At 35.6% G+C, this 13,010-nt stretch overlaps 1 protein-coding gene across 1 annotated transcript in view; it reads right to left on the bottom strand.

Moving 5' to 3' along the window:
* Positions 1 to 13,010, bottom strand: part of SYNE1 (spectrin repeat containing nuclear envelope protein 1) — a 282,683-nt gene that overhangs the window by 234,061 nt on the left and 35,612 nt on the right. The window contains exon 3 of the mRNA XM_052694476.1: positions 3,906 to 3,967. Coding sequence (XP_052550436.1) covers positions 3,906 to 3,967 — 62 coding nt within the window. The remainder of the gene's footprint in view (positions 1 to 3,905; positions 3,968 to 13,010) is intronic.

Raw genomic sequence — 13,010 nt, 5'->3', positions numbered from 1 at the left:
CTTTATAGATAAAAAGACAAAAGATTTTTTTTCCAACTGATTTAATGGACTCAAAATAGTTATTGAATTACTTACTGTTTTAATTGAAGCATGACTCTTTAGAATAAAATAGACCAGAATTTTGATAATAATGAAGTGAATAATCTTCACTCGTAGCAATCCCCAACAAACGGTCATATCTTTCATATCCACCTTTATTTCCCCAAATTATTTGTTTCTCTTGATTGAATCAAATCACTCCTTCGTTTCCATTTCTTACAAATCCCTAACCTTCACGAAGTCAAAAACTACTCTTTTTAATTCTTTTCTTCTCAACCAGTACACTTAAAGAATGAAGTCTATCATTGTTGAATTTCCTCTCTTCTGCCATCCATACACCTATGCTTCCGTCTAACAGAGTTAAACTCCCTGAGCCTTCACTTAGAAAACATGAATTTCTCTTGATTTTGAACTTTCATGCACTTATTCACCAGCAGTTTTCCAAAAACATTCATTCTATTCATTGATGGAACTCTTCTCCAGTAGTCATGGTTTGAGTTAGTTACCTTACTTTTACTCTTAGATGTTGTTTATTTTATTTTTTTTTTAATCCTTACTGTTATCATTTCATCCTATTACTTTTTCAGTTAACACATTTACCAGGTTAGTAAAAATGGCAAGTTCATTCAGGCATTCTTGCTATTCACCTTCATGGTGTCCGTATGAACTTACTTGTTTTAATCAAAGCACTTCCCAAGCAGTTGAGAAAGTTAAAAATAAAACAGAAGGAACAAATTGTACTACAACTACTATAACTTCCATGTTTTCCATAAATCCTCAATTTGAAAACTTTCCTATTTAAGCTAGTAAATGAATGATAACAGAAAGATCACATTCTATAATTCTCATTAAAAATGAAAAGAAAAGCAGCCATTACTAACTTAAAGGACAAATTCAGTTGCAGTTCTATTACTGAAGTTCAAGAATCAGGAAAATTAATAAGTTGCATACGACAAAACATTCTTCATCTAACTGAAGACAAAAGTTATAAAAATAATGCTGGGAAAAATCAGTCTGGCTTGGATCAGCACTTCCAATAATGATGCTATTTTAGAATTAGGGTGCACATAGCTCAGAAGGAAAGATTATTTAGAATAAACTGAGTTACTATCAGACATCTTGTTATTAGCCTCAGAATTTTCATGCACTCACAACTGTATTTATAATACTTGTCAGTCAAATCTACCACTATATAAAACAGTGCCCTTTTAACTTTCTTGTTTTAATAAACAGTTTGTTATTATATAGAGGAAAGATTTTAACAAGTAGTCCTAAAAATGTGTACAGGACAAATAATTTAGGTAATGTGATCTTTACAGTAGCCACAAGAAAACACGCTTCTCCACCAAAGCCTGCAACATTATTTAGGAATTATTTATTTATTTATTATTTAGGAATTATTATTATTAACATTATTCAGGAAACTGCTATTCTTGCAGGTATTGCTCCTGGCAAATAGTTAAAGCCTTGAAACAAAGCTATTGAAAGCAGAGTTTCCTTGCAATCTCAATTCTTCTGGACAGAATATATTGGTGATGAGGCAACTAGAAAGCTGCTCCCTAATGGGCATGTGCACGAGATTCAGATGGTCACAGACTGGGATGATCTCTTAGGGTGTCTCCTCTCTTTCTTCATACCAAGAAGAGTTTTTCTGTCTGTTATCAGTTCATCATGCACTGCTGTTTCTGTGCAATAAATATAAGACCAGTATTTCATGATGTTCTTGGTGATCAAGAACATCTTGGTGGTGCTCCACATTTTATAGGGTTCAAAGAGCAGACAACTCTGTCTGAAAATAGGGCTACTTCCAGTTTTCCTTATTACAATTCAAGGCCCTCCATACAATGGAGATGTTACATCTTTCCACTTCCTTTTTAAATAATAAAAATTGCAACCATCCTTCTTAAGAACCAAGTAACCTAAATGTTGAATTTCTAGGTTACAATACCTAGGAAATGCAAGGAAATCCTATGTGTTTTACAGAACCATTTGTACTTCCTGCAGCTGTGGCAAACCCAGAAAATGCATTTCTATGCATTAAAAAAAAAAAAAAAAAAGATTTAAGCTTGAACTTCAAAAACTTTTGAAAGGAATGTATCACTCTTTCTCTTCTGAGTCTAATCACTATAATAAAAAACAATTTTTATCCTTTGACAATGAAATAGCATATATTAGAAATAATTCAAAACATTATACTCACTGGTTAGGCAGCAAGGCATACTTGCTGACAGCTATCAATAAAAATACCATAGAAACAATTTTCCTGTTGAAAAGTGAATTAACACAGACTACATGCTGTACTCGTATTGCTAAAAGTGGGGGGGGAGGGGTTGTGGCTGTTAATCGCCATCTTTGGCTGTGAGCATTTGGTTCTCTTCCACAGCATAATGTCTTTAAAAGAAACATATATTTTGATGCAAAGAGTGACAAGATCCATCTGTGCACTCATTGCCCAAAGGGCTAGTTGTCAATACTTTATGTATAGCAGAGTTCACAACTCTTAATGCAAAGCAAAATATCTCATTTGAGCTACCATCATGACTTTATTGCTTCTTAACAATCAGTTAACTACTACTAGTAAATTATTGTTACACATGGCCAACACATTTATATTAAAAATATATACATTTATCTAATAGTCAATTACAACAAAATATTATCAATTATTAACAACATCATACAACTAGGAAAAAGAAAATCACAAAATATAAAAGTTTTTTCTCTCTTCTGCTCTGCTCTAAGCAGTTAAACAAAACCTAGGCTTCTTTCTATCTCAGCTGAAATAAATGGAGCTTACATTCTCTGCTACATGTGGCCATTTACAAATATCTCAAAGAGAAATGGGATACATATTATTTCCAGGAAGACCTACTGTCAAGAAATTTTAAAGATAACCTTTGTTCTTTTACCTGAATTTGCTAATGACAGTGCAGTTCATTTCACTGTAAATTTCTCATTTAAATTCCTTACTAGTAAAAATAAAAGTTATTACTCTACTGTGCCGACTCATCAGACCAAGTCACACAATATAGCATGGTAAGGGTTTCCTGCTTTACTCTGCTCATTTTTTGTATGCTTTATTTGCAAATTCCTTATACAGAAAGTAAAACTAGTTTTAGCTAATCCTCATTCAATTTTCAAATTCATTAAACTTGATAATTTAAAAATATATATTAAAAGAACACCTCTGATATATAAATATTTTGGTTTGCTGGACTAATTAATAACTACGGGTAGAGTTCTGCTATGAGAAGACTCTGGGAAGTGCCAAATTAAATCTCACTGCTCACATTGTCACATAAAGCTGGTACCAGTTGTAACAATACTTGAAAACTGTGTGCAGATCACATCCTTCATTCCTCTATTAACACCAGAAATGAAATTTAGCTTGTGGTAAGAAGAAGCAAGAATAGTTTTGTGAAAAATCCTCATATGTATCCGATAATGAATTCACACTGGATCCAAGAAGCAGACTTTTTTTTTTTCATAACTTGTTTGATAGAAACATCTTGGACTATAGAACTAAATCAAGTTTTATTCAGGTACATTGTATGTTATAATGTTAATATTTTTTCTTCATGGAAAGCAGTTTTTTCAAATCTTTCCTCTGTCTGGAACAGCAGCTAATGTGCTACTTTCAGACCACAGTTTTGGCTAAAAGCATTGAGCAGTTGCCTGTAGATACAGCAGTGGCTACCACACTGCATCAGCTTCACCCTCGATGGTGTACAAATGATGTGGATTCCTTTTTCAGGTTTATGTCATTCTGCTCAGCCAAATCTGAAATATGCTATATGTCAGAGTCTGTATATGCAGAAATAAAAAAGGTGGATCAAAAAAGAATATTATTCAAAGCCAAAAGTTACCTTAGCCAGATGAGTATTGATCCATTTTGTAAAAGTCCTCTTTTGTACCAACTCTTGCTCATCTAAGGGAGGAAAAATAAACGTAATTAAAATTTGCTGAATATCTTTTGATTTACATGATGGAATAATATTCTCTACTGACAACAAGTATGTTCTACATTAGTCAGTAATGCCACTATATTTTCCTCAAGACAGTTCTGCTAATTTTGTCTTTAATTGTCCCTAACAAAATCCTCATAAACTTAAAATAGTGCTCTGACACTTGACTGTTTGAAATTTCACCAGTTGAAACTTTAAGGAGTGACTTGAAAGTAAGACCATTTCAAATCTGAAAGCGAAGACAAATTTGACTTCAAATTTTATATTATAAATATTTACCTGAGGTATAAGCATCTAGAACTTCTATTAAACTCTCTAGCTAGAACCACATCTCTGATAGTCAAGTTGCTTTTTTTTTTTTGCTTTTTTTTTTGCTTTTTTTTTTTTTTTTTAAGAAAATCCACTACAGACCTAGGAATAATACACTTAGAGTGTATAATTGCAAAATTTTACAGTATTGAATTTAAAATGTAAATTCGCATTATCAATCTTATTTGTCCTCTGGGAGATCCTGCTATAGAGGAGCCAACAGCTAGTTCAGATAGTTTGTAAGCTGTTTCTTACTACCTCCCTCAGTCCTGATTTTGCAGCATTTGTCTGAGTCATAGTGAGTTCTACTGATTCTCAGATAGTCCGCCAGGGACTGCTACAAGCTGTATAGGCAAAAATGGCTCCCAGATGTGCTTCACTAGCTCTTGCAGCTCAGGTCATGGCTGCTAAGGGAAGAGAATGTCAATGCCACAGGCAATGCATGCAGTCCTTCCCTTCCTTGCAGGGAACACAGAGTACTTTTTCCACCAGTGGAATCCACGTATTTCTATTGGAGAATTTTCTTTTGAAAACAAAAAGAAATATGTATTTCAATGAAAAATACAATAAAAACAAAAAAAATAATTTGTGCCACTCTGTTCTCAATAAGTACCCTCATTCCACTACAGAAAGTGGAAATAAACAGAAGTCCAGTTAAATATTTACTCTCATGTACACTCACTCTACAGATAGAAAATTTAATTTTAGTACCTGCTTTTCCTATGGAATTGTGTAGCACTGAATAGTGATCACGTACATAAAATCAAAAGGGAATATTCTTTAATCTCCTTAAAAGCTCTGCAGCAGATAACCAATAAGTTTCACATACTACAACTATTAAGCTCCCTGATATACATTAATGTAATGCTGCTCATAGTGAGAATACAGAAAGATACAAATCACTTCACAAAATTAATCACCCAAAATGTTATTTTAAATGGGACAATAATTCCTCCCTGATTATTTACAAGCTCCTGAAATGTATCTGTGCATTATGACTTGGAGATTGTATGTTTTCTTTACACAGAGACAGTATCTTACGGGTAAGAAATACCAGAGGGAAGGCACATTTCTGGCATGCATTGCCAGATTAGCACACTTCACATCTAAGAAAATAATTTTGTTACCTTTGTTTTCCTTTTGGTTTCAATGGGTAGCTTGACTTACATTGTTTTTGAAATATTCATCAAATTCCCAAAAATCTACTTGTTGCACTTACAGGCAAGTTATAAATTAAAAAAAAAATCACTCAAAATACTGCATTGTGCTTCAGTACCAGCTGGCAGGGGTGTTCTTTACATGTGAAAATTGAATCTATCTTTTGGAATCGCAGCTTTTACAATTATTTTAATGAAATACACTAACTTGAGGATAATTAATTCTGAACTGATTTTTAAAAAATGGAATTTTTGATGACATACAAAATAATACAAAGATACAAGAAATAATATCCTATTAAATATTCCTGATTTTCTACATTCTGGAAAACATTTCTCAAAAGATGTTTTCTACACATGAAGACAATGTTTGTCTTGTGCACACAGTAAATAACATTTCTGTCCTGGCAATAAATTATGTCTATAGATAATCCAATTCATTTCAGTGGAATTACTTGCATGCTCGAATGGCACTCTCTGTGAGTAGGTATGAGGACCAACAGAAAGTGTGCACAGGATCAGTCCATTCCTGTTTTCTTTCACACTATTGCAACTTAAAATGCTCCTGAAACTCAGGCAATGACTTACCATATAATAACTGCTCCAAAGGGAGTTGAACTCTGAACACAGAAATGCAAGAACAATTTTTACCTCTAGTTCCATAATTTGTAGTGTTACTGGATGTTCCTTATTGTACAAGTCATCTTACTACAACAACTGGAAATCAGAGAACCAACTTCCAGCCTTCAAATGGTTAGCAGCAGTCGACAGACAATTTCAGACAGACACAGCAGAAATAGCACTGACAAAGAATCTGTTTCAAGGGAATGCATGCAAATAATGCATTTGTTATGAGCTCTACAGCAACTACTGATAATAAAGTTTCCTTTCTTCAGCAATTACTTTATATAGGTTTAAAAGAGGAATAGACTTCACCAATTAAAATAACTTATGTCTGAACATAACACAAGCAGTGGGTTGATTTCACAAATTCAGTGATAAATATGCTTTCCATAGATCTCCCTGAGGCAAGTGTGCTATTTTCATTGAACTGACGTAAATTCTCCACAGAAGCACAGCTTATTCCTAACCCAACTGAAGATGCATATGTAATACAGTTTGTTATGCTTTCCCCACTCACACTGCATCCTCCTCTTTGCTCCACTTACCCTGCCGATGTTGAAAGGTCCCAGGAAACAGATGTAACGATGCAACATTTCTGCCACTGGCACCTTTGTAATGAGTCATAAGCACTGCTTGCTGCTGCTGCCCAGTGTAGGGTGCAGTGTTTCTCCAGAATACAACCAGAAGCAATTTTTCCAAGAACAATTTTTTCTCATTCAAAATGAAGGCAACGCCCTTCACCTGTTCCTATCGGAGGATGCACATTGTATCCAGACTGTAAACACATCTTGCCATATTTTTGCAGAGATGCAGCAGCCAGATAAAGCCAGCTGTGTTTGCAGCAGCTCTACCAGTCTCACAGCCATCATCCTTCTCCACAGTTTTCCTGAAGAAAGATTTTATTATCCCAGCAGCAGCCAATCTGTGCCTGGAAACCTCTGATGTCAGGAGCCTGAATAATTAATTCATCCAGGCACTGGGACAACACTACTACACGGCTGGTATCTGAACACAGCAAGATGTGTGGATGCAGAAAGCAATGCAGTCTTCTCAAAGATGCTTTTGTAATAAGACACTACTCAGTAAGCACAAAAATGGATAAATGACATAGCCCTTATCTAGAAAGGCTGCTTTTTATAGAAACCACTTGGGCTCCTCATCACATACTCTGTTCAGACATGGGAGTCCTTCAGCTTTTCAACTGAAATACTGAACTGGAAGGAATAGCAAACAATGAATCTGAACAGATATTTAGGCCACTTAGTTTTTAATAATGTATTTGAGGTACTGTTTAAGAAGGATGAAACAAGTAAGGATGCACAGAATTTTTGGCTTTTACCTGAGTCAGCACGCAACATTTTGCGATTTCTGAAAACACACTATACTTGTCATTTCATTAAGTCATTAAGCCAAGTAGCAGATCATCTGAACAGTATCTATTTTGCCCTGGTAAAACAAAGACAGTTATGAAACAGCATATGTGGAGATACATATATTGTTCTCTGACAAGGGCCAAGACACCACATTATACTGAAATAAGAACAAAAGGCACACTTTCAGTGAGTCACTATAGAGGATGAGTAACTGTAGAGGCTGAATTCAAATTTCTGTATACGTGAAGTAGCACGACTGATAAGATAACACTGATCAGAAAAATAAGTTGCAAGAAAAGAAAACTGTTTAGTGAATTGTCTTCCTTTAATTGTCTGGAAATAACTTCATATTCTTATAAACCTTCTCTCTGCTAATGCATCAGCAATAAGCTGCATTCTATGTCGATTAGGAAAAAAGGACAAACATAATTGGATATATTTACATAAAATTTTTAAAAATATTTTGAATGATAAAAATATGCATCTTCGGGCAGTGATAAATATGCTGGTGAAATTTTCAACATGCATGTGTATTATAATGAATATGATATAATGATCATACAAGAAGAGACGGACAGTAATGGACTCTACAGGGTTGGAGTTAATTTCTTCTGGAAACACCCTTCCCAAGCAGCCAAACCCCTAACCCAGTTGTAGAGCAGCGCATGCTGCATCTGCATGGTATGCGGAAGCTTCACACACCTCTGGCTTCAGGTGCATAGGGACTGGCTGGTGGGGAGGCAGATGCAGTATGAAGTTGTACAGAGAGGGTTCCACTGTTTCTGCAAGGTAACACAAAGAATCTCTTGCACAGAGTGAGATGTGGTGGGGGTAAGTTCACACATGGTTAACAAAAGCATCTTTCCTGATTCTTGGTGACCAAGCATTGCAGAGATTTGACTTGATTCTATCTTTAGTGAAATTCGAGTTGCTCACAGCACCTCATTATAAGCATAAATTATCCTTTTTTGTTTTCTTTCATTTGCTAGTTCTGTCCACAAAACACCAAACAGCCTCCTGTCTTTTTGTTTCCCACATATTCAAAGTGTTTAGAAACACTGCTAAAACAACTTGGAAGTGCAAAGGAATGTGCCAAACCACCTGCAATGCTTCAAGATGTTGCTTGAGAACATGCACAGTGCAGAGAGACACAAACTGCAAGCATCCTGCCGGGAAAGTGCGTTTGGTCAGCAGTTTGACATAAGTTCTCTAAAGCTTTCAGTAAGAAATGTTATATTTCCATCTTCATTGTGAATATTCTCAAGACAGCTGTATAAAAACTTGCAGAGTTGAAGCAGTAATATGAAGAGATTGCTCATGAAAAGGATCAATAATCAATATTTAAAACTAAGTATGTTTAGTCAGCATCTACATTTAGGATTAATGCACAGAATATGCAGGAAGATTGAGTCCTTTTTATCAAGTCTACATTTAATAGAATTTTATGGGAGGAAAAATTTGCTTTAAAACAAACAAATGCTTTTAATTGTAGCTCTGATGGTAATATATAGCTAAATTTAACCATAACATTATATACTACAAGAAGAAGAAAAAAAAAAGAAGGAACTATGTGCAGTGGAAAAGAAGTAACAGAGAGGGAAAAATTGATTTTGGCAGCCACTGCAATGCAGTTAGCATCAAAGCTGAGCAGTAGCAATACAAAGAATGGAAATATATTTTAAAATACTTTATGGACTTAGCACTTTGCTATTTTTTATATTTTGAGGGGAAATACAGGATTTGTCAAAATGTGACTTGGGATACACATCCCTACTGAACATGTATTATCAGAAACAGTGAGATAGACCCATTAACAGATCTGTTATCTAAATTTTCAAACTCTAAGATGTAGGTACATACATACATCGTCAAGATTCTGGCGCGTTATTCAGCACCAGTTTGCTCCCCATCAGTTTCTGCATAAAGAAGATCCATGCACAAGGGCTGAAACGCATGCAGCCATCCACCATGGCTAAAGCCTCACTAGGAAAATGATGGGGGATCTGCTCTATGGGATTCATACTGGCATAAATCATTGCTCAGTATGAAGGCAGCTCAAGAATGGTGGTTCAGAAAAAAAGGGTTTAAAGCCGTTTGACAGAGTGAAAGTGTTCCACACACACAGTTAAAATAGCTATAGGCAGCTATAGCATAGAGAAGTAGCCTCACAGATGCAGGAAGCCTGCCTGCCAGTAGTTCTTTCAATTGACATGAAAAGACTGTGTAAAATAACCTTTGCATGTCAATGATTCCCCTCCCCTAAATGTTGTTGTTGTTGTTTTTTAAATCAGATTGAATAAAATACGCAGTATGTTAAAGAAATATTTAACAAAACACTTGAAGATAAGTAACATTCATCAAATCATTTGAGAAGGTTTTTCAAAAATGGTGAAATCTAGATCAGGGCCAGCAAGTCCACAAGTATCTTTGTCAGTCAAGGCTTTTAATAATTATTCTGCAGTCAAGAAAGGTACGTAACATGCTATAATACAAACTTAACCTGCAGTTATACAAAAATACCAATGAGATCAGATTGAAGGTAGCATATGTTGAAAACTGAGAGAATAGGTTCCAGTTTCATCTCTTACTCACTTTTTGGCACTTACTTGGGCGCCTAAACCAATAGAAAGTGTGGGTTGCTTTTTTTGTGTGTTTTTTCTTTGTTATTTTTCCCTGAAACCAAACATGTCAGGAAGGCAAATTACTGTAGCAGTTGTAACTGATTTTCAGTAAATTTGCTAATAGTATATGACACTAATAGGACTGTTCATAACAATAATTACCTCATGCTGGAGAAAATTTGTGCAAGAGTATTTGAAATTCTTTTTCATTTAAAAAGGCACAGAAACTTCAATTATTTATGCCAAAGGTACAGCATGAAGCAAAATTCCTACCACCAAGGGTCATGGGAGTCTGAATAGGTGCCTGTTGACTGAAAACAAGCTGTGTTATACCCACATATACAAAAGGCACCAGAAAAGACCCAGGAAACTACAGATCTGTCAGTCTAACCTCAATAACTGGAAAAGTTATGGAAATGACTGCTCTGGGTGCTGCTGAAAGGGAATTTAAAGGACAAAACAGGTATCACTTATGGTCAAAAGGAGTTAATGAAGGGAAGATGTTTTACCATTAGTTTTTGTCTAAACTCAGGGAAATTACAATATTTCACTAAAGGCTTACAGCAGCATAAAACCCATTTACTCTGGGGAAAGTCTGTAATTTGGTGAAGTCCATTCAATATCAGTAAATTCTTTACATAAAATCTGCATAGGACTGCATTCTGAACTTCAGCAACTGCTGTGCTCTCTGACCATACCTCTCAAGTCAAACATCCAAATACACAACTGAAAACATAGTTGCCTATACTTGCAGCCAGCCAAGGGTAAAAGGAGCTCCTACTTTGAAGTTAGGATTCATGTCAATGAAAAAATCTGTTCCTAGAGACAATTCTATTATGGTAACTAAAGGCTGTTGAGGCCTGAAAGGCTGTCTAATTGTTCAACAATGCAATGACAAAATGAGCTAGTGAAGAAGCTAACTGACAAAGAGTTAGAAACAGCGAAGAAATATAAACAAGTTTATAATTTGCTGCAAGCAGTGCATTCACAAGCCAGTAGAAATAAAATTATTTTTTGTTCATCCATCTAAGAGCTATTTATGATGCAAAGAGTCTTAATTTTAGATCGGCTGCTTCTTCACTTTTTTCTCAATTGTACAACTAATGAATATACAGATGTTATGGTATAGAGAGAGAGCTTGGCTATACAGTTGTTACACCAAAGCAGGAAACAGAAATGATAGGGATGCTCACCTGTATCCTAGGCTCACTTAGGAAACTCTGGTGGAGTAGATCTCCAGAAGAGATCCTTCCCCACTGGTAGCCAGCTCTTAAATAGGTCTAGGAGAGGTGAAGCCTGGCTCCACCCCTTCCGGCAGCACAGGTGAATTGCCTTTGCCTGTGCTTCCGTGGCTGACTCATTGCTCACCTCAGGTGATCAATCAGAGTTTCAGGTCATGATTCAGCAGTTCTCATACACTCAATACATAAAAAAATGAATAGGAGCTGAAGTTACATATTTGGCAGGATGCAGAACTCTTGCTGACCTTGGAAAAATCTACACTAATTTGTCCAAATAACAAGCCTATTCAAATTCACTGCACACCTCTGAATGCTAACACCTGGACTCTCCAACCATTCACTGTCATTCTCAATTAAGCATGCTTTATCTCCTTGATGGATCACCATAAATAAAATCTTCCCACAGAGAGTAGATGACTCTCTCTGTTCCCCGCTCAGGGAACCCAGAAAAAAAAAAAATCATTTATTATTATTCATTAGAATGTCAGTTCCAAATAATCCCCCCAAAACTTTTCTGCATGCTCAACACTTCTCCCCAGTTTTCCTCCTAATGGTGGCTCTTAGATTTAACTCTCTGTTTCAGGCACAGAACAGACAAAAGCTACATTAAAAGAAGGGATCTGAGAAGGAAAAAAAAAACAACTATGAGTTATCTAGGGAGCATGTACTCAACAGGTAGGAAAAAAACCTGACTGACAGCTGAAAAAGTGAAAGAACTAGGCACAATCTTCTCATACTATAAATATCTCTGCCTTAGAATGGGTAACACTCCATAGTCAAAACAAAGATACATTGCCAGGTATAACCTTGTGCCTATACAAAACTTATTTTCTCCCCTTTTACACAAGTAATAAGACCAGTATTAAATTAAGCAACTCAACTCTGAAACACCTGCAGAGGTGTTCAAAGCCAGGTTGGATGGGGCCTTGGGTAGCCTGCTCTAGCATTAAATGTGGAGGTTGATGGCCCTGCCTGTGGCAGAGGGGTTGGAGCTTGATGATCGTTGAGATCCTTTCCAATCCAACATATTCTATGATGATTCTATTATGATAAGGAGCCACACAGGTTTTACCTGGTGTTCATCAAGTTCTCAGCTGCTCACAGGAAGATTTTTCATTTTTCTTTTCTTGCTGGAATTCCATTCTAGTTACACTGACTGCATCTTGATGTTGGCAGACATTATTTTGCATGAAAATAAGCAAAAAAATATATTCCCTGATTAAGAATTTCACATACAATGGATATCCAAAAATGTATTCAAAAGGTATGAAGAACTACAAATGATAAGCATATTCAGTGCAGGTTGATTAATAAATAAAACAATAAAGAAGAAACACCTACATCATAAACAAATAAACAGCCACAAATGACGACAGTGATATCTCAGATTTCCCCAGAAACCATGCCATGACTAAGTAGTGCTATCACTTCCTGACAAACTCAATCAGTTAATTACATTTTCAATTAGGAATATTCTTCTAGGTTTCACTATAAATTTTATATAAGTGAATGATTGCAGACTGTCTACAGAGACAGCACAGTAAAGGAAAATCCAGCTCCACTGAAGCAATAGAGTGCTTTGTTAGTTATATTAACAGAGTTTACATTTAGTTCATGCTCTTCCAATACAAGTGCACAAGGAAACAGCAGTGAGATTGTCCATTCATCCTTAAAGAAAAGG

This window comes from Tympanuchus pallidicinctus, unplaced genomic scaffold (assembly GCF_026119805.1).
Source record: "Tympanuchus pallidicinctus isolate F22 unplaced genomic scaffold, pur_lepc_1.0 scaffold1, whole genome shotgun sequence".
NCBI classification, from domain to species: Eukaryota; Metazoa; Chordata; class Aves; order Galliformes; family Phasianidae; genus Tympanuchus; species Tympanuchus pallidicinctus.
Note: the sequence above shows the minus strand (reverse complement) of the source record. Positions and strands in the feature narration are given on the sequence as shown.